The following is a 19,958-nucleotide window of genomic DNA, read 5'->3' as shown; positions in this document are numbered from 1 at the left end:
CACCTTGTTGTATTGGATAAGCAAGTTTTCTTGTACGCATTTAACAAATTCTTCCACATCCAAGCCCTTAACACTATGGCTGTCCCAGTCTATGTTCAGAAAATTAAAATCCCTTTCCATTATAACTCTATTATTCTTTTCGATATCAATTTCCTGCCGACTATTGAGAGGTCTATAGTATAATCCCAACAAGGTGATCATCCCTTTCTTATTTCTCAGTTCCACCCAGATAACTTCACTGGACGTATTCCCAGGAATATCCTCCCTAAGTACAGCCGTAATGTTATTCCAAACCATAAACACCACACCCCCTCCTCTCTTGCCTCCCTTTCTAACATTCCTGTAGCATTTATATCCTGGAACATTAAGCTGGGAGTCCTGTCCATCCCTGAGCCACGTTTCTGTAATAGCTATGATATCCCAGTCCCATGTTCCCAACCATGCTCTGAGTTTGTTTGCCTTTTGCATTGATGTAAATGCAGTTTATCAGTCCTACCTTGTTCTCTGCCAAGCCCTTGTCTGCCTTAACTACTCGACTTGTTCCGTTACCTACTGTACCAGCCTTGGCCTTTTTGTTTTTCTCACTATTGCCTTGGTTCTCCCAACCAACCACCCACTCCCCCCTTTACTAGTGTAAAGTCTCTTGAGTAACGCTAGCAAATCTCCCCACAAGGACTTTGATCCTTTTCCAATTCAGATGGAACCCATCCCTCCTTTACAGGTCATTTATACCCGTAAAGAGATTTTAATGATGCAAAAATATGAATCCCTGCCCCCTGCACCAGCTCCTCAGCCATGGATTCACTTGCTCTATCCTCCTATTCCTACCCTCACCAGCATGTGGCGCCAGTAGTAGACCAGATATTACTACACCTTTTGAAATACTTTTGAAGTGCGCACATCTTTGTAATGTAGAAATGCAACAGTCAGAATCCCTGAATTAGTGTAGCTCCAACAACAGTCAAGAACCTTGTGGCATCTAGGACAGAGGAGCCTGCTCATTTAGTACCGCATCCCCATGCTCAACATTCACTCCATCTTCTGCCAGAAGTCACACTTCACAAATGGTGGGACATTAGGAAGCTCAGAAGAACAAAGAGATCTTAGGGTGCTTGTCCCAAGAAGGTGGCTGGGCAGGTTAAGAGGCTAGTTAAGAAGTTACAATTGTCAGTCAGAGCACACAGTACAAGATCAGGAAGATCGTGTTGGAGCTGTACAAGACTTTGGTTGGACCATGCCTGGATTACCGTGTGCAGTTGTGGTCACCACACTGTTGGAAGGAGGTGATTACATTGGAGGGGATACAGAGGAGATTTACCAGTTCCGAGGAAGGGTCACCAGACCCGTAACGTTAACACTGATTTTCTCTTCACAGATGCTGCCAGACCTGCTGAGCTTTTCCGGCAACTTCTGTTTTTGTTCACAGCATCCGCGGTTCTTTCGGTTTTTGTTTGTTTCTTTCACCAGGATGGAGCAGTGCAGCGATGAAGAGAGGCTGGATAAGCTCAGGTTATTTTCTTTGGAGCAGGGAGGGTTGAGGGGGTGACCTGGTAGAGGTGTATAAGATTATGAGGGGCATGGACAGGGTGGAGAGAAAGCAGGTATTTCCCTTAATTTAAGAGTCAAGAAAAAGGGGCATGTTTTTAAGGTAAAAACCAAAAGAACTGAGGATGCAGTAAATCAGGAACAGAAACTGAAGTTGCTGGAAAAGCTCAGCAGGTCTGGCAGTATCTGTGAAGAAAAATAATCAGAGTTAACGTTTCAGGTCCGGTTACCCTTCCTCAGAATTCATGTTTTTCAGGTGATAGACTGGAGGTTGAGAGGGAATTTGAGGGAACATCTTTTCGCCCAGAGGATGGAAGTCAATGAGTGGGAGAGTGGTTGATTCGGGTAACCTCACAACCTTTAAAAAGTACATGGATGAGCACATCCAGACCCACAGCAATGTGGTTGACTCTTAACTGCCCTCTGGGCAATTAGGGATGGGCAATAAGTGCTGCCTAGCCAGCGACGCCCTCATGCCGTGAATGAATAAAGGAAAAAAAAACTGGAAGTGTCATAATATTCAAGGCAAATGGGTCTACAGCAAGAAAGTACATAGGAGCAGGGTTAGGCTTTCTTCACAGCTGATCTGTGGCTGAGCTCCACCTTGGCCCACACCCCTTAATAACTTTGCTTAAGAAAAGCATGTCTCTCTTTCAGATTTAAAGTTAAATTGATCTAGCGTCGATTGTAGGTGGCAGAGCAGTTTTGGCAGATGGGCCAAAGGGACCTCTTCTGTATGATTCTGCAAAGGCAATGAAGTGGACAGATGACATGGAATGGTGTGGAGCTGCCGTGCACTGGGTAAATGAGCTGGCGAACTCTCACCTGACAGGGCTGTTCGCTGTGTCGGGGTCATGTGCCGACACAGTACCGATGTCTGTGTCGACGCTCGCAGCCTCAGAGACTGACATCTTGTAGAGAGGCGAGTTGAACTCTGGGGCCTCATCCACGTCCTCCACCACCAGCTTCACGGTGGTAGTGTCCGTGAAGGGTCCCAGCGCCTGCAACCTCAAGTCGGTGTTTTTATTGGTGACTTCAATCTTCAGAGTGTAGCTTGACTTTTTTTCAAAATCCAGCTCCTGTGAAACAATTACAAAATGCACACATATTTACTTGGCGCAATGTCAGTTCATTAAAGAGCATGACAAGCAAACAAAGGAGCAAGTCGCATCCATCAGGTGATGACATTTTAACATGGGATCGTTTAATTAAATGGCAGGAGTATTTTCAGCTTGCTCTCGCTCCATTGCTCCAAGCATCTATCTTTGTTACTCCTGCTATTTGCACTGAAGTGACAACCTCCCAAGTAAATAAGGTTCCAAATGAATGATTTATTTACAGTTCCTCCAGTATCCCTCTGCAATTTATTTTTCTTTTAATGCATCTATCTCCCGCTGTTTTCTGAATAAGATGTATGGGGTCTGATAGTCATCTCCAATATGAGCATTGTCAGCCCACTGAAACCTTATCACTGCCAGAAATACCCCAAAACATTTTATAGTCAGCGACAGAATTCTGTCATTGCGCAAATTCTGTCAAGAAAGTTGTATCCTTGGACACTAAAGACTTGCTGAGCTTTTCGGTTTTTTTGTTTGCAATGAGTTGGAGAGACTGACTGAACCAAAGCAATTCTCAGGAATATTGCAGTATATACCAAATAGATGGAGCGTTGTTTGCAGTTCATTTTGGATAATTCTCTCCTCTAGTACTGACTTTCCAGAGTTCAGCATGGAATCCTGTTGCAGAGAATAAGCACACAACATCAGGCTGGCCACAGCGCAGTACTGAGGCTGGCCTGTACTGTTAGACAGGCTAGCTTTTAAGTGAGGCATTAAGCTAGGATTCTGACTGTGTGCTGTTAGGGATGTATAAGATCCCATGGCATCGCACTACAAATACAAAGCTTCTGAGATTGACATGCGTGCGAAGTGTCTCTTTAATTTCCCACAAAATGAAGGAAAGCAGAAACTTATGCAACACACTTTGAAATTTGTTTGACAACAAGCATGGTGGCTAGGTGCTTGGGGTGGGGGTGGAGGGGGTAACTTATCCACTGAGAAGAAGATGCAAGATGTCCCACCCATAGACAACGAAAAGGCAGTTATACTGGCTCTGGGTAAACTGTTAATCTCAGTCTCAAAGGTGGGTGTTCTGAATGCAAGGTGGTATAAATAATTGTACATAATTGTTGCAAAAACAGAAGTTGCTGGAAAAGCTCAGCAGGTCTGGCAGCATCTGTGAAGAAAAATATCAGAGTTAACATTTCAGGTCGGGTGACCCTTCCTCAGAATGCAATTGTACATAATTGTTCATGCATTTCCATGATAAAACGGATTTGGGGCTTACAGGATAGCTAATTAGCAATACTATCCGGATACAAGGCTCTTGTAATTCACTTTGCCATGGAAATTGGTTTTAAAGGCCAGTCCATTACAAGCCATTATAGTTTTGGATTACAATGTTTCTGAGATATTCCTGAAATTCAGGTTAGTCTGTCGCCATCTGAAAGAGATGAGAGAAATAGAGAGAGAGAGAGAAAAGGAGACAGAGAGAGAGAGGGAGAGTGCACAAGGGAGAGAGAGAGAGAGAGACGGAGAGAGAGAGAAAGAGGGAGAGAGAGAAGGAGATAGAGACAGCTAGTCCTGCACATGAAGCAGAGAAATTGTTGACCTTATGTACGTTAACTGTACAGAACATAGGTGCGAAGTCATAATAAGGTTGAAGAGATTAAGTTCATGAGGATTTAAAAGAGGCTGAAAGATTCACCTAGCCTGGGCTGTAATTTCTAAAATATGCCCAGAGTGAAAAGCAGCTTTGGGATTAGATGGAACTTGGCTGGAAAAGGATATCGGTAGCAAGTCATTGAGAGTAGACAATAGTTTAGGACTAGTTTTGAGTGAATGAAGTGTTTATTTAATGGACAGTGTAGAACATAACCAACATTGCACATCTTCAATTGTGCTAAAAGCCATTGGGGATTGCTTTTCCGTAACTCACTAGTAAATTGCCTACAAAATAATGATTATTCCATGTTCCTTTATGTCATTTCTGTGATAAAAGCCTTAAAATTTGAAATGTTGACATATGATCCTTTCAGTTGATGAATAGAATTTCAAGTAACTTTCAGAACGATATTGGTCTCTGCAGAAATCATCTCAATTTATGGACACTTTACAGGAATTCACAGAGTTCACATTTCTTCAAATTCAAGAATGAAATAACACATTGGTGTTTTCCAGAGTTTAAATGGTCAAGCTTTCACACTTCATTTTGTTGTATTCATGGTAAAGCTAACATGGCTACATCTATTTTTGCTGGTACATTTCTCAAAAGAGTAACTGTGAGTATTTGGCAACAATTAATCAGTTTTACTTTGAAGGTACTGGCTGAGAAGTCAGAAATTGATTCAAAAATAGGTGCTTACATGGCACAAGTGATCAAATCATTAGCACAAGATCTGAATCTTGGCAAAATAAAAGACTATTTAGCCAAGGAGGTTAAAAAGGCATTTGGTACGCTTGTTTTCATTGCTCAGTGCTTTGATTATCGGAGTCGGGAAGTCATGATGAGGAGGACACTGGTGAGAATTCTTCTCGAGTCCTGTGTCGAATTCTGGTTGTCCTGTTATAGGAAGGATATTATTAAGCTAATGAGGGTTCAGAAGAGATTTACCAGGATGTTGCCAGCTATAGAGTTATAAAGAAAGGCTAAATGGGCTAGGACGTTTTTCACTAGAGCGTAGAAGGTTGAGAGGTGACCTTATAGAGGTTTATAAAATCATGACGGTTATAGACAGGTTAATGGTAGGTGTCTTTTCCCTAGGATGGGGGATTTCAAGACTGGGAGGGGCATATTTTTAAAGTGAGTGAAGAGAGATTTAAAAAAAAGACACGAGGAGCAAATTCTTTACACAGAGGGTGGTTCATGTGTGGAATGAGCTTCCTGCGGAAGTGGTGGACGCGGGCACAGTTACAACATTTAAAAGCCACTTAAATAAGTACATGAATAGGAAAGGTTTAGACAGTTATGGGCCAGGAGCAGGCAGGTGGGACTAGTTTAGTTTGGGATTATAGTTGGCATGGACTGGTTGGACCGAAGGGTCTGTTTCTGCGCTGTATGATTCTGTGATTCTATGACTAATTCAGATAAAGTTGTGCGGGATTCAGTTACAGATGATAAATATATTTGGAATTTCAAGAAAGAAAATGTAAAAGAAACATTGAAAGGAAAAAGAACACAAAATGTAAAAACTTGAACAGTAATTTCATAGAGTAACTGAATATAAAATCCTAGACTTGGAAAAGAGATGTAAATTATCAATGTGTTTTTATGCCCACACCAAAGAATTTGGGATTAAGATAGACTGATCAAAGTTCAAGACTATCTTCGGTCTTCATTCTTTAGAACTCTGTTTATTATTTGCTAGTGCTGACTACTAGAATACATAGTCATCAGATAAATGCCAGGCTGTAATCTTCTTATTACATTATTGAGTTATTTTCTATCTCACTTCACTCTTCCAATCCAACTCTAACTCACTCTGTCCACACTGTGCTATTTCTGCCCAGTGTGGTGCAGCTCTGTGATATCGTCGCAAATTTGCTCCAGGGCTTAATGTCCTGAACATTTGAACTGGACACAGAGAGAGAGGCTGCAATTCCACACACAGGGACTGCAGGAAAGACATGACAATGAGTCTCCTTTGATTTCCGGTTTTGATTTTAGTAAACTCTGAATTATCCAATACCCAAGCATCCTGAAATCTCATGAAACTGGAAAAAAGTTCAAAGAAAATTTACCATTTTTATAAAATTTCTTCAAAAAAAATCTATGTAAACTCAGCACACCAAGTTCCGATGTGCATATGTTCACTCATGTGTGGAGTTTCCAGAACCCAGCAAATAAATTGTACTGCCCTTTTCACATTTAGATTTAATACTTTTCATTCAATGAAAACAAATGTATGGTATTGGGTTTCTATCAGAGTATTTGTCATGCAACTGGCAGATTCATAAAGCCAGCTCACATCAATCGCCACACATGCCTGTTTTCATTCTATTCATTTGTAAGATGTGGGCATTGCTGACTGGCAGCATTTATTGCCCATCCCTAGTTGCCCTTATGGAGCTGGCAGTGGAGCTGTCTTCTTGGACCACAGTCAGAAGTCACACGATGCCAGGTTATAGTCCAACAGGTTTATTTGAAAACACAAGCTTTCAGAGCCTCAGTCCTTCTTCAGGTGTTAGTGAGAGAGGCAGTACCAGACACAGGATTTATAAAATATCAAAGAGTCACACCACTGCTGAGGATGTATTAAACAACCCTAAGATGCTGTTAAATCTTTAATCAGTTAGAAGGTTTTAATTGATTAATATGTGTATGTAAATCCCCAAACTCCTTTTAAGTCACCGCCCTGAGAGAACTAAAGGTTTTATCAGTGCAAAGAAGAGGTGACATTTTAGGTCAGACAATGCATATTAGGTGTGAAACCTTGTTTAGAATCTACTTGTGTTTTAGTTTGGAGTCAGACTGGTTTTATTTCTAAAGTAGGAATTTATAAAATGTCACATTGACTGACTATCTATATAGATTGTGTGCTTTGTGAACAAAATAAAATGTATCTGCAAATATAAATTCACCCTATAGATTCATACACTGCAGTCCAAGTGCTGTAGCTAGATCTATAATTCTGCTCGGCAGGGAATTCCAGGATTTTGATCTAGTGACACTGAAGGAATAGGGAAATATTTCAAAGTCAGGATGGTGAGTGATTTGGAGGCGAATGGATAATGGGGAGTTTACCATATTTACTTGATGCCTAAGTTCAGTGAGAAACGAGTTAAAATGTACTTTGTATCCTTTCAGAAAACACTACATTCACTCAGATCAATGTAACAATGGCTTAAAGAAATTTAGATAATTTTAGTATTCTCGTGATTGCAATGTGGTCAGCCAGGTGGACTTCACAAAATATGAGTTCCCTGATTGGAGCTGTTAAGCTGGTCCAATCAGGGAGCCCTGGCTTACAGATATAATAGGAGTGTCAGAGGCTCTGCTCACTCTAAGAGCTGGCTCTGAGGAAGCCAGACCAGTGACACCACATGGTAATAAAGGGTGACTTGGTGATGGGATAGCAGACTCTGTGGGGTTATTTCAAGTGTGAAATGTTTTTTGTAGGGAAAGCATGAGAGGTTTATTTGATTCTTTCAGGTGAACATTATTAAGTAATTAACATAAGGGTAAGATTGCTATGATTAATGTGTGTGAGTTAATTCTATAAGGGTATGGGCACAAAAAGACTTCATCAGACTTCTGTGAATTTGCTGGAGAAAATGGGAATGGTGTTTGATAAATAAAATAAAGCTATGAAGCTTGATCGGTGTTTTAAAAGAGGGATGTTAATAATGGAAGAAGTTAAAACCAGTGTGCCTTTTGGAACAAGGCCACATTTCAACAGTAAGAAGAGCTACTGTTATGGCTAACGATTGTGACCTGCTCCATAAGCATTTATAGGTGACAATAAAGAAGATAGAGAGATAGAAGTATTGATGAACACGAGACTAAGTGCAATGTGAGGGATAGCAGAACTGAAGAGGCAGATGCTTCTCAAAGTAGTTGAAAAGAATGTGAGAGACCAATTCGATTTGAAGAAGTAAAAATATCACTTTTGCCATAAGATAGTGCATGAGAAGTAAGGTTTCTGGAAATTAAAAGTTAAGCCAGTGGGCATTGATAGGAATCATAGAATCATACAGCACAGAAACAGACCCGACTCGTCCATGCCGACCAGGTTTCTTAAACTGAACTAGTCCCATTTGCTTTTGTTTAGCCCATATCCATCTAAACCTTTCCTATCAATGTACCTGTTCAAATGTTTTCTTTTCAAATGTCTAGTGTTCTTTCAGTAAATGCTATATTAGTGACTGAAGCTTGTGGTAAATCAAAACAATCTCTCACAGAATTGTTACAGTGCTGAAGGAGGGCATTCGGCCCATAGTGTCTGTACTAGTACTCTGTCCCCCTGCCTTTTCCCCAGAACCATGAATCGCTCCTTTTCATAGCACCTTTCTGAATACCTTAACGGAGCCAGACACCACCACACTTTTAGGCAATACATTCCAGTTGTGAGAAAGTACTCTTTTATATCACATTTTCTTCTCTCAAATGACTTTAAATCTGTGACCTCTCATTCTAGATCCCTTCAAGAGAAGGTGTATTGTTCTGTCCAAAATCTTCATGATTCTGAATGCAAATCTCCTCTCAGTTTTCTCACCTCCAATGAAACCAGGCCCAACTTTTCCAATTGATCTTTCCTTATCTCTGGGAACCTTCTCATAAATCTTTTGTGCACTCTCTCCAATGCCTTCACATCCTTAGATTCATAAGTCATAGAGAATATAACATGGAAACAGACATTTCTGTCCGACTACTGCACTATGATCACATTCCCAAACTAAACTAGTCCCAGTTGTCTGCTGCTGGCCCATATCCCTCCAAACCTCTCCTATTCATATACATATCCAAATGTCTTTTAACTGTTGCAATTGTACATGCATCCACCGCTACTTCTTGCAGTTCATTCCACACATGAACCACTGCCTGTATAAAAAAGTTGCCCCTAATGTCCTTCTTAAATCTTTCTCCTCTCACCTTAAAAATATGCCTCCTGGTTTTGAACAACCCCACTCTAGGGAAAAGACCTTTGCTATTCACCTTATCTATGCCATTAACAATTTTATAAACTTCTATAAGGTCACACCTCAACTTCCTACGCTCCGGTGAAAAATGTCCCAGTCTATTTTTATAATGCAAACCCTCGATTCCCAGAAACATCCTGGCAATTTTTGTTTCTCTGAACCCTCTCCAGTTTAATAATTTCCTTCCTATAACAGGACGACCAGAACTGGACACAGTAGTCCAGAAGAGGCCTCACCAATGTCCTGTATGACCTCAACATGACTTCCCAACTCCTACACTCAAAGGACTGAGCAATGAAGGCAAGCATGCCAAATTACTTTTTAACCACCCTGTCTATAATGTGACACCAATTTTAAAGAATAAAGTACAACAGCTAGTACTGAATGCTGTATTCTAACAGCAACTGAATTCATAATAACTTTTTGTTCTTCTAGTTGATCCCACACACATTAGTAAACATTCTCTCAAACCTGTTCTGCCACCTTCAATGTCTTATGCACATATACACTCTGGTCCGTCTGTTCCTGTAGTTCCTTCAGAGTTGTAACAATTCTTTTATATTGTTTGTCACGTTTTTTTTTCTGAAAACAAACTGAGTCATCTCCCTCTATCACTTGTCAAGTTATTTCACAATCATTTTGTTCAGTTGAAGTTTGACATTATCCTCCTCACAGTATACAATGCTTCCGAATCTTGTATCGTTCACAACCTTCAAAATTGTTCACTGAACATCAAGATGTGTATATAAAAGGAAAAGCAAGGTTTCCAATTATGAGACCTGGAGAACTCCAGAACAAACCTTCCTCCAGGCCAAAATTAGATGCATGAGCCATCATTCACTGATTCCTGCCGCTGAATTTTGTTTCCATGAGACCATAAGACAACAGAGCAGAAGTAAGACATTCAGCCCATCAAGTCTGCTCGGCCATTCAATGATATCATGGCAGATCTGAAAATCCTCAACTCCACCTTTCTGCCTTTTTCCCCATAACCCCTTATTCCCTCACGGATTAAAAATCTCAGCCTTGAATATACTTAATGACCTAACCTCACAGCCCTCTGTTGTAAAGAACTCCACAGATCCATTACCCTCTGAGAGAAGAAATTCTTCCTTGATTGATTGATTGATTGATTTATTGTCATGTGTACCGAAATACAGTGAAAAGCTTTGTTTACGAGTGGTACAGGCAGATCACAGCAAGCAAAGGATGTACAGATCGAAAAGACTTAGAAACATACAGGTTACATTGCAGGTTATGTTATTTGAGGCTAGAGTCCATTCAACAGTCTGATAACGGCCAGGAAGAAGCTGTTCCTGAACCTGCTGGTGCGTGTGTTCAGGCTTCTGTATCTTCTGCCTGATGGAAGAGGTTGTAGGAGATCATTACTGGGGTGCAATTGGTCTTTGATGATGTTTCTGCGGCAGCGAGCTGTGTAAATAGAGACCATGGATGGAAGGTTGGCTTCCGTGATGGTCTGGGCTGTGCACACCACCTTCTGTAGTTTCTTACGGTCCTGGGCAGAGCAGTTGCCATACCAGGCCGTTATGCACCCGGACAGTATGCTTTCAATGGTGCATCTGTAGGAGTTGGTGAGGGACCTTATGGACAGGCCAAATTTCCTGAGCCGCCTGAGGAAGAAGAGGCGTTGTTGTGCCTTCTTGAGTGTTGCATTTACGTGGGAAGTCCAGGACAGGTTGTCAGTTAACCTCACTCTGAGGAACTTGATGCTCTTCACTCTCTCAACGTCAGTTCAATTGATGTAGATGGGGGCGTGTTCTCCTCCTTTCCCTCTGAAGGTGATGATCAGTTCTTTAGTTTTGCCAACACTGAGAGACAGATTGCTTTCATTGCACCACGACACCAAGCCCTTTATCTCCCTTCTGTATTTTGACTTACTTAAATGTGTGACAGGCAAGGACAAGGTAGACATAGATAAACTATTTCCACCGGTTGGGGTTTCTAGAATTAGGGAGCATAGACTGAGAATTAAGGCCAAACCATTCAGGAGAGATGTTAGGAAGCACTTCTACACACAAAGGATGATAGGGGCTTGGAACTCTTCCATAAATGACAGTAGACAGTAGATACTGGATCAGTTGTTAATTTTAAATCTAAGATAGATTTTTTTTGTTAAACAAAGATATCGAGGTATATGTGTCAAAGGCAGGAATATGGAGTTAGGCCACAGATCAGCCACTGAACGGTAGAACGGGCTTGAGGAGCTGAATGGCCTACTCATGTTCCTATCTTCCAATGTTCCTATGTTCTTATGACCCTTATTCTGAGATTATGCTCTCTGGTATTGACTCTCCCACAAATACCGAAATTGTTCCTTTAATTCCACCAGCTACATTTTGCTCATAAGTCTCTTATGTGGCACTGTATACTTTTCAACAGCTTTGACCTCTTTCTAATACCATAGGACACAAGTGTAGATGTAGGTCATTTGGTCCATCAAGTCTTCTCCACCAACAGTCAATAAGAGCGTGGGCTGGTCTGATTGTTCTCAACTCCAATTTCTGCCTTTTCCCAATAGCCCTTGAATTACTTACAGAGAATCTAATTATCACCACTTGATTTTCAATGACACTATCATCACTGAATTCTCCACTATCAACATCATGAGGGGTTTGGTCGATCAGAAATTGAAATGGACTAGCCATATAAATATTGTGGCTACAAGAGCAGGTCAGAAACTAGGAATCTTGCAGCGAATAATTCACTTCCAGACTTCACAAGTCAGGAATGCGATGGAATACTCTGCATTTGCGTGGTTGAGTACAGCTCCAACATCATTCAAGGAGCTTGATACCATCCTGGACAAAACAGCCTGCTTGACTGGTATCACATTCACTCCCTCCAACATCAACGCACAGTAGCAGCAGTGTATACCACCTACAATGTGCATTGCTAAAGTTCAACAAGACAAATTGTCCGCATCCTTCCAAACACATAACCACTACCACTTGAAAGGACAAGGGCAGCAGATACATGGGAACACTACCCTCTGTAAATTTGCCTCCACAACCACGGAGAGAGTGCAATAAACATGTCCTACAAAGAGAGCTTGTGAAACTGGGTGTGTATTCTCCAGTGCTTTGAAAAACTAGAAAGATCTCATTGAAATATACAAAACATTCAGAGGAAATAGAAAGGCTAGACACAGGTAAGATGTGTCCCTTGTTGGGGAGTCAAGAGCTAGGGGGGCAGTTACATCGGACCAAGAGGAGGAAAAATCTTTTACTCAGGAGTTTGTAATCTTTGGAATTATCTATCCATAGAATCCTGTGTAAACTCGGTCATTGCGTTTGTTTAAAGTAGAAATTGACAGACTTTGAAATGAAAATGATGTAAAGGGATAGAGAGACGGTGTGGAAAAAGGCATTGAAGTGAATGATCAACCACTACTTGTATTGAATGGTGAAATGGAGGACTGAGAGCTGAATGGTCTACTTCTGCTCCTAAGTTCCTCTTGTGAAGTTAAATTCAAAGTAGTCATTTAATAGTTCAGGTCTGGCCCTGCTTGAACATATTCATCTGACCTTTTGGACCTTAATTGTTCTCACCGCTCCTTTTCCACCTGTTTACTGATGATATGTCCAGAGAAGACTTTGGGATGCTCTGGCAGGTTGGATACATGTAACGATCAAATAACTTGTTTCATGATACTTTAAATATTGACCAGGATTTTGCTGTGGTTCTTTGAAAAAGTGTTTCGTCTGAATAATGGCTTCCTGGAGAGTGCTGCATTTGCTCTGATTCTGTTTCTCATAACCTGCAGTGGGCTTTGAACCCACAATAACCTGAGGGTGACAGCTCACCGCTACCTTCTCCAGGGCAATTAGGGATGGGCTTAGCCAGCAAAGTCCACATCCCCTGAATGAATAAAAACGATACGAGCTGAGCCACTGCTGACAACTAACTGGATATATTTACAGCGGAGTCTAAATTGGAGCATAAAGGAGTTAAGCAGTTATAGTGAGGGTGGAGTAACTCCATTCTTGTCTGATAAAAGGGCCAGAAACATTGTGATTCTTAGAGGCACGCAGCCAACCCAAACCCTGATGCGTATTTCTCTCCAGAGAGTTTGCTGAATAGAAGTGTATTCATACGTAACATTGGTGGCAGTCGTTTACCTGTCCTGCTGTATGGCGTGAATTTAGACTGTGTTTTAGTTAGTGCTTTTATTATTATGGGGGCAGTGTCAAAACTGTCTGCTAATGATGCTGATTTTATCTGAGGCAGCAATCTAATTGGAGGCTGTGTACTGCCTCCAGATGTTTTCACAATGTCCTTTGAAGTTAAGGATGCATCAAAACAAAAATAGATCATTAAGACCATTACAAACATCTTCTCCATGTCCACTCTATCCAGGCCTCTCAGCATTCTGTAAGATTCAATCAGATCCATACCCCAAACCACCTCCCCACCCCCCACCCCCACACCATGTCCTTCTAAACTCCATTGAATACACACCCAAAAACCTTAACTACTGGTCATATGACAAGTCCTTCATCCCCAGCATCTTCTATCTAAACCTCCTCTGGACCCCTTCAACACCAATACATCCTTCCTTAGATACAGGACCCAAAACTGCTCACTATATGCCAAATGTGGTCAGACTAGAGCCTTATACAGCCTCAGCAGTACATCTCTGCTCTGGTATTCTAGCTGTCTTGAAATGAATGCTAACATTGCATTTGCCTTCCTAACTGCCAACTGAACCTGGACATTAACTTGAAGAGAATCTTGAACTCAGGATCATAAATCCATTTGTGCTTCAGATTTCTGAAGCCTCTCGCCATTTAGAAAACAGTCTACACCTCTTTTCTTCCTATCAAACCTCACACTTGCCCACATTGTATTCCATCTGCCACTTCTTTGCCACTCTCCTAGCCTGTCCAAGTCCTTCTGCAGCCTTCCCGCTTCCTCAACACTATCTGTCCCTCCGCCTATCTTTGTGTTGGATAAAATGACAGATAAATGCATGCTTCTCACTTCCGTGTCCCGAATAGAGATGGATAAATCTGCTCCCGTGGATTAGATTCTTAAAAACTCCATTGTTTTGAGTCGAAGTGTTGTTTTCCTGCAGCAGTCTCAAAGTGATTTCAAAGTTTCACACTGAAAGGCAAATGCTAGCCCCATTATCAAGTGGCCCTTTTTTGGCAGAAATTATGAACATAAAGACAGACTTACAGGAGCAGAAATAGTCCACTTGGTTTCCGTTTCTATGGCTTTCCCATCAGGCTGCTTTTGCCCCACTGACATTTTTGGTCTGTACGTAGATTAAAACTCCCTGTGATTATCACTGTACTCTTCAGACAAGCTCCTATTATTCCTTCCTTCACGTGTTATGTGGCTACCATTCGAGGCCTACATGACAATCCCAAAAAGTGACTTCATGCAGTTTCTGGGCTGTGGGCTCCTCTCTAAATTTCCACTGTATCCCATCGGCCAGCTGTTCAATCCAGGTGAATTTGCCAGTGGGGATCTGAAAATTAGAGACAGAGATGGATGTGCCCTTGCTGGGTACCAAGCTTCATAAAAGCCTGGGCCTATATCTTTCCTTTGCGTTGTTTGATTTGACTCTTTGTTATTTCAATGCTGTAGCAGACCAATAACACTCTCCAGGTGTTTACTCATCCTGGAGGTCTGAGCGCAAGGCACCTCCTTTTCCCCTCCTGGCTCACCCAGAGAATTTTAGAGTGCTCCTCCTGATTAGCCTCCTTTACTCTGTGTGCCTGACCAAACAGTCTTCACAGCTACATCACGGCAACATTGAGGTGAGCCTAGCGGTGGGAGACAAGGCTCTGATAATGGTTGGGCCAGTGCAGATGGAGGCAAGGCGGTAGGGGAGGAGAATTGGCCCAGTAACAAAGGCAGTGCCTGGGAATCAGTGATCTTGATGCTGGTTGGGTCTGACATAGATGAGAATGAAACGGTGGAGAAGGGAATGGCCATGCAAGTGTCATTGATGGTGATGATCTGCCTCATGGCTGATGGAGTTCCTTCAAGTTATTTCTTTCTTTTCTTTTCCTTATTCTTAAATTATTCAAAACGGCGCCATTTCGTGGCGACAAGCCAAAAAGCTTTTCACCATATTTTGTTTATTCACACTGTAAAACACATGTGACAATAAAATCAAAATCAAAAATCAAAAAGCTGGAGTACGATCACTCTCCTACGCGGAGCGACCATGTTAAAATAAGGAATATTCTGTCGGAGATGCCCAGATCAGATCCCGGATCTCGTCATCTTGTGAGTGGGTGAATTGTCCATCACACTTCCACCAGAGTTGAAGGCCTGCTCACTTTGCCACTGATTACTTCAAATCCAGGGTTTGTTAAAGTCCCCCTGATCCACCTGCCTTCCTCTAATTTCACTTCTGTGCTGTAGGAAAGGCTTTGAATGAACCTGTTGCTTTTGGAGGCTGCAGGTTGTCCCTCTAACAGCCGTTCAGTTGACCTCAGGCTTTCACAGGCTGGCAGGGGACCTGTCTTCAGACACAAGCTTCTCATGTTGCCGTGACATCAGCTCCTGCTGCATGACAGAGGTCACTCTTCGTGTGGACAAGTCCATCTGGGCCGACAGCTTCTCCTGCTGACATTCCCATCTGCTTCCCAGAGACGGCTAATGATGTCCGATGATCCATGACCCGACTTCCGATCACTCAGCAGTCGACAACCGAGGGGCTCCACAATAACAACTCTGGGTCAGTGGCCAGGAGCTGGCAAAGTCAAGCCTATTATCTCTGCAGATCACCCACCACCTTCCCCCATGCCTCTCCTCATTTTCCCTGTCTATTAGTGGTTCTGGCTTGCTGCTGCATAGTCAGTGCCTCCCCAAATATCCACTCATCGCTGACGATTGTCAACACTAGGGGTATTTGACTGAAAGGTGCATCACTGCTGCCCCTGTCCTCAGTCAATTCACACAGATGTATCAACAGTGAGGGACAGGTATAGAGGCTCCGATCAATCCAGTCTGACCTGCACTCGTGTGTGTTTCACAATCTATTGCATAAGAAAAACAAGAAGTGGCACAGTGGCCTCACAGTGCCAGGGTCCCAGGTTCAATTCCACCCTTGGGCAACTATCTGTGTAGAGTTTGTATGTTCTGTCTGTGTGGAGTTTGTACATTCTCCCTGTGTCTGCGTGGGTTTCCTTTCACAGTCCAAAGATATACAGGTTAGGTGGACTGGCAGTGTGCAGGCTAGATGGGTTATCCGTGGCCTGTTTCCATGCTGTAGGGATTCTATGCACAGTGTATTAACTCACAACCCCCCCAGCCAAAACTAGTGTTGAGATATTTGCCTTTTTTTTGTGGGGATGAATGTATAACATAGGTATTAATATGAAACCCTTTAATAATGAGGGAGTGTGAACAACCGCATGCCAATTTGCCATTATTCATTCGCAGGATGTGGGCATCACTGGCTAGGCCAGCATTTTTACCCATTCGTCGTTGCCCAGAGGGCAATTAAGAGTCAGCCACATTGCTGTGGACTCATACAGAGGCCAGACCAGGTAAGGATGGCAGTTTCTTTCCTTCCAGGGTGATTAGTGAAGCAGGTGGGTTTTTCCAGACAATTGACACCCATTTCATGGTCATCTTAGAATCGCTACAGTGCAGGTAGAAGCTATTCGACCCACTGAGTCTGCACCGACTCTCCAAATAGCATCTCACCCAGGCCACTCCTGCTCCCCTGAGACTCAATGAGATCACAGTTGACCTGAAAAATCCTCAACTCCACTTTCCTGCCTTTCCTCCATAACTCTTGATTCCCTTACTGATTAAAAACATGTTGATCCCAGCAGTTATGAGCTAGGAGCAGAAGGAGAACATTTCGTCCCTCCAGCTGGTTCCAACATTCATTAAGATCATGGCTGACCTGACTGCAGCCTCAGAAATTCCTGCTCAGCTTTTAAGTGGGAGATTCCTCATTTTTAGATTGCATCGTCTAATTCTAGATTGCCCCCACATGAGGGAACACCCTCGCTGCATCTATCCTGACTCACCCCTCTCCTTAGTATCTTATACAAGTACAATCATCTCTCATTCTTCTAATCTCTAAAGGCCCAATCTGCTCAACATTTCCTCATCAGGCAAAAAAAAAATCATCTCAAGAATCAGTGGAGCAAAACTTTCCGAGCATTTGATGGCTATTCTGATAGTGACTCCATTACAAATCCATCAATATAGATATGAACAGTATGGTGGCTCAGTGGTTAATGCTGCTGCCTCACAGTGCTAGAGACCTGGGTTCAATTCCAGCCTTAGGCCATTGTCTGCATGGAGCTTGAACGTTCTCCTTGTGTCTGTGCTGTAGGTTTCCTCTGTATGCTCTGGTTTCCTCCCACAGTCCAAAGATGTGCAGGTTAGGTGGATTGGCCATGCTAAATTGCCCATAGTGTTCAGGGATGTGCAAGCTAGGTGGGTTAGCCATGGGAAATGCATAGTTACAAGGATGGGGTGGGTTTGGGTGGAAAGTTCTTTGGAGGGATGGTGTGGACTTGATGGGTGAATGGCTGGCTTCCAAATTATAGGGATTCTTTATCGGCCAAGGCATATCTGCCGTGATTGTTTGGACACCTAAGAAGAATGTGTAATTTCAGTGCCATGTCCTTGTAAATTTATTTTCCTTGGGAGTTCTCCAGAAGGTAAGTTAGCTTGAAGTTTCAGTATCCCTTCAACCTTTGCCAGCTCATTGTTACTGTGAACAAATTCTGTCCATATGGCAGATTACATTCTGCAAATGACATTTTATGCAGCGAAGCTTCTCCATGTCGCTTCTCAGTATGATGTCAACACGGCAATGGGCTACTGAAAAGATTGTTGTTGAGAGCAGATGTGAGAGGTGCCTGTACTGAATGCTGGAGTTATTAAAATTATTATTAATTCGATCAGGATGAGTAGTTTCTCCCGCTGCAGTGCTGGGAATAAACTGTCTGCTCTGATCGCTTAATAGAACGGATCGAAATACAAGTACACTATCAACTGTCACTGTAGATAGAAACAAAGGCATTGTGATAGACAGAGAGGCTTTGATTCATTGGTAAGGTTGGGGGACGATCTCTGCAGCAATATTACAAACACAGAAACACCTCTAGGTCTTGCTCAAAGCATGGTTCCCATCAAGAGCTGCCTTCAGAAGGCATTGGCACTTCACATCATTGGGTCTTCTGGTTTGGTCAATGGTTAGAGGAAGGAGTGACATGGACTTGGGTATCAAGAAGGCAGAGATGGAAGAACCTCAGTCCTTGCAATTATCGAACAGATTCAAGGTTCTTACAGCTTACAGAATCCCTACAGTGTGGAAAAAGGCCATTTGGCCCATCGGGTCTGCACCGACCCTCCGAAGAGCTTCCCACCCAGACCCAGCAATACTGCCCTACTCTATCCCTGTAACCTTGAGTTTCCCATGGCTAATCCACTGAACCTGCACACCATGGACAATTTAGCATGGCTAATCCACCGAACCTGCACATCTTCAGACTATGGGGGGAAACCAGAACACCCAGAAGAAACCCACATAGGTACAGGGATAATGTGCAAACAGAACAGTCACCCAAGGCTGGAATTGAACCTGAGTCCCTGGCACTGTGAGGCAGCAGCGTTATCCACTGAGGCACCATGCTACCCTCAGCAAATCCTAATAACCCCTGTGGTTTGAACTCACACTCCTGTTATTAAGCATCTTGTGTTCTACCAACTGTGCTAACCTGGTGCTCGAGCTTCTGTGGATAACAGCAGGGTGTGCAAATTGGATGAGAGACTGGACCTGAGCCAATGCTGCAGGAAGGTATTGAACTGGAGAAGTGAGGACAAAATGTAATGGTGGTAGGGGACAGTATAATTAGGAGAATAGCTAGCATTCTCTGTACCCAAGAACAACAGGCCAGATGGCTGTGCTGTCTGCTATCTGGTTCGGAGCATCTGCTCTCTCTCTACAGAGACATGAGATGTTAAAAGTAGGGGATTCAGTGATAGCAATGCCTTTGAATGTCAAAAGGTGGTGGTTAGATCCTCTTTTGTTGGAGATGGTCATTGTCTAGCACTTGCTGGGCTATTGCTCCCTTTGTCCTTTTAGATTGTAGAGATCGTGGGTTTAGAATGTGCTTTCAACCCGATGAGTCGCTGTAGTGTGGTACATCTTGGAGACGGTACACATTGCTGACACACTGAGTCTGTGTTGGAAGAAGGGAATATTTAAGCTTGTGGATGGGATATTGATTAAGTGTACTGCTTCATCCAGGATTCTGTCGAGTTTTTTGACTGCAGCACGGGTTGAGTAATTAAGACCAGAGATAAACAAGGCAAGAAAATGAGAGACTGCAATCTCTCGGAGAGTTGTGTGGCTGGAGGATATTACAAAGAGAGAAAGAAAAAGACCATGGAGAGATTTGAAAACAAGAATGAGATTTTAAATTAGAGTCAAAGTCAAGGAAAACGTGCATTTAAATATTTGGCCTGCTTCATTTTCTGTTCCATTTTTTTAAAATTGTCTCCACTCAAATATGAGCCTTTTATCAAACAGAACTATCTTCCTGGATTAATTTTAGTAATTCTCTTTATAATAATGAAGATTTCCTCAATTATGTCTCATCTATCCCTGATGGCACACAGAACTATATTCCTTGTCAAGAGACAACAAGGTGCAGGGCTGGATGAACACAGCAGGCCAAGCAGCATCATAGGAGCAGAGAGGCTGAC

At 42.5% G+C, this 19,958-nt stretch overlaps 1 protein-coding gene across 1 annotated transcript in view; it reads right to left on the bottom strand.

Moving 5' to 3' along the window:
- The window catches only part of cdh7a (cadherin 7a), a 131,712-nt gene that overhangs the window by 41,443 nt on the left and 70,311 nt on the right, over positions 1 to 19,958 (bottom strand). Inside the window, exons 5-6 of the mRNA XM_048596199.1 lie at positions 2,371 to 2,624; positions 1,248 to 1,270 (exon numbers count right to left, since the gene is read on the bottom strand). Coding sequence (XP_048452156.1) covers positions 1,248 to 1,270; positions 2,371 to 2,624 — 277 coding nt within the window. The remainder of the gene's footprint in view (positions 1 to 1,247; positions 1,271 to 2,370; positions 2,625 to 19,958) is intronic.

Source organism: Rhincodon typus, chromosome 4, assembly GCF_021869965.1.
Source record: "Rhincodon typus isolate 14 chromosome 4, sRhiTyp1.1, whole genome shotgun sequence".
Classification (NCBI taxonomy): domain Eukaryota; kingdom Metazoa; phylum Chordata; class Chondrichthyes; order Orectolobiformes; family Rhincodontidae; genus Rhincodon; species Rhincodon typus.
The sequence above is the reverse complement of the archived record's forward strand: the minus strand, read 5'-3'. Positions and strand labels throughout refer to the sequence as shown.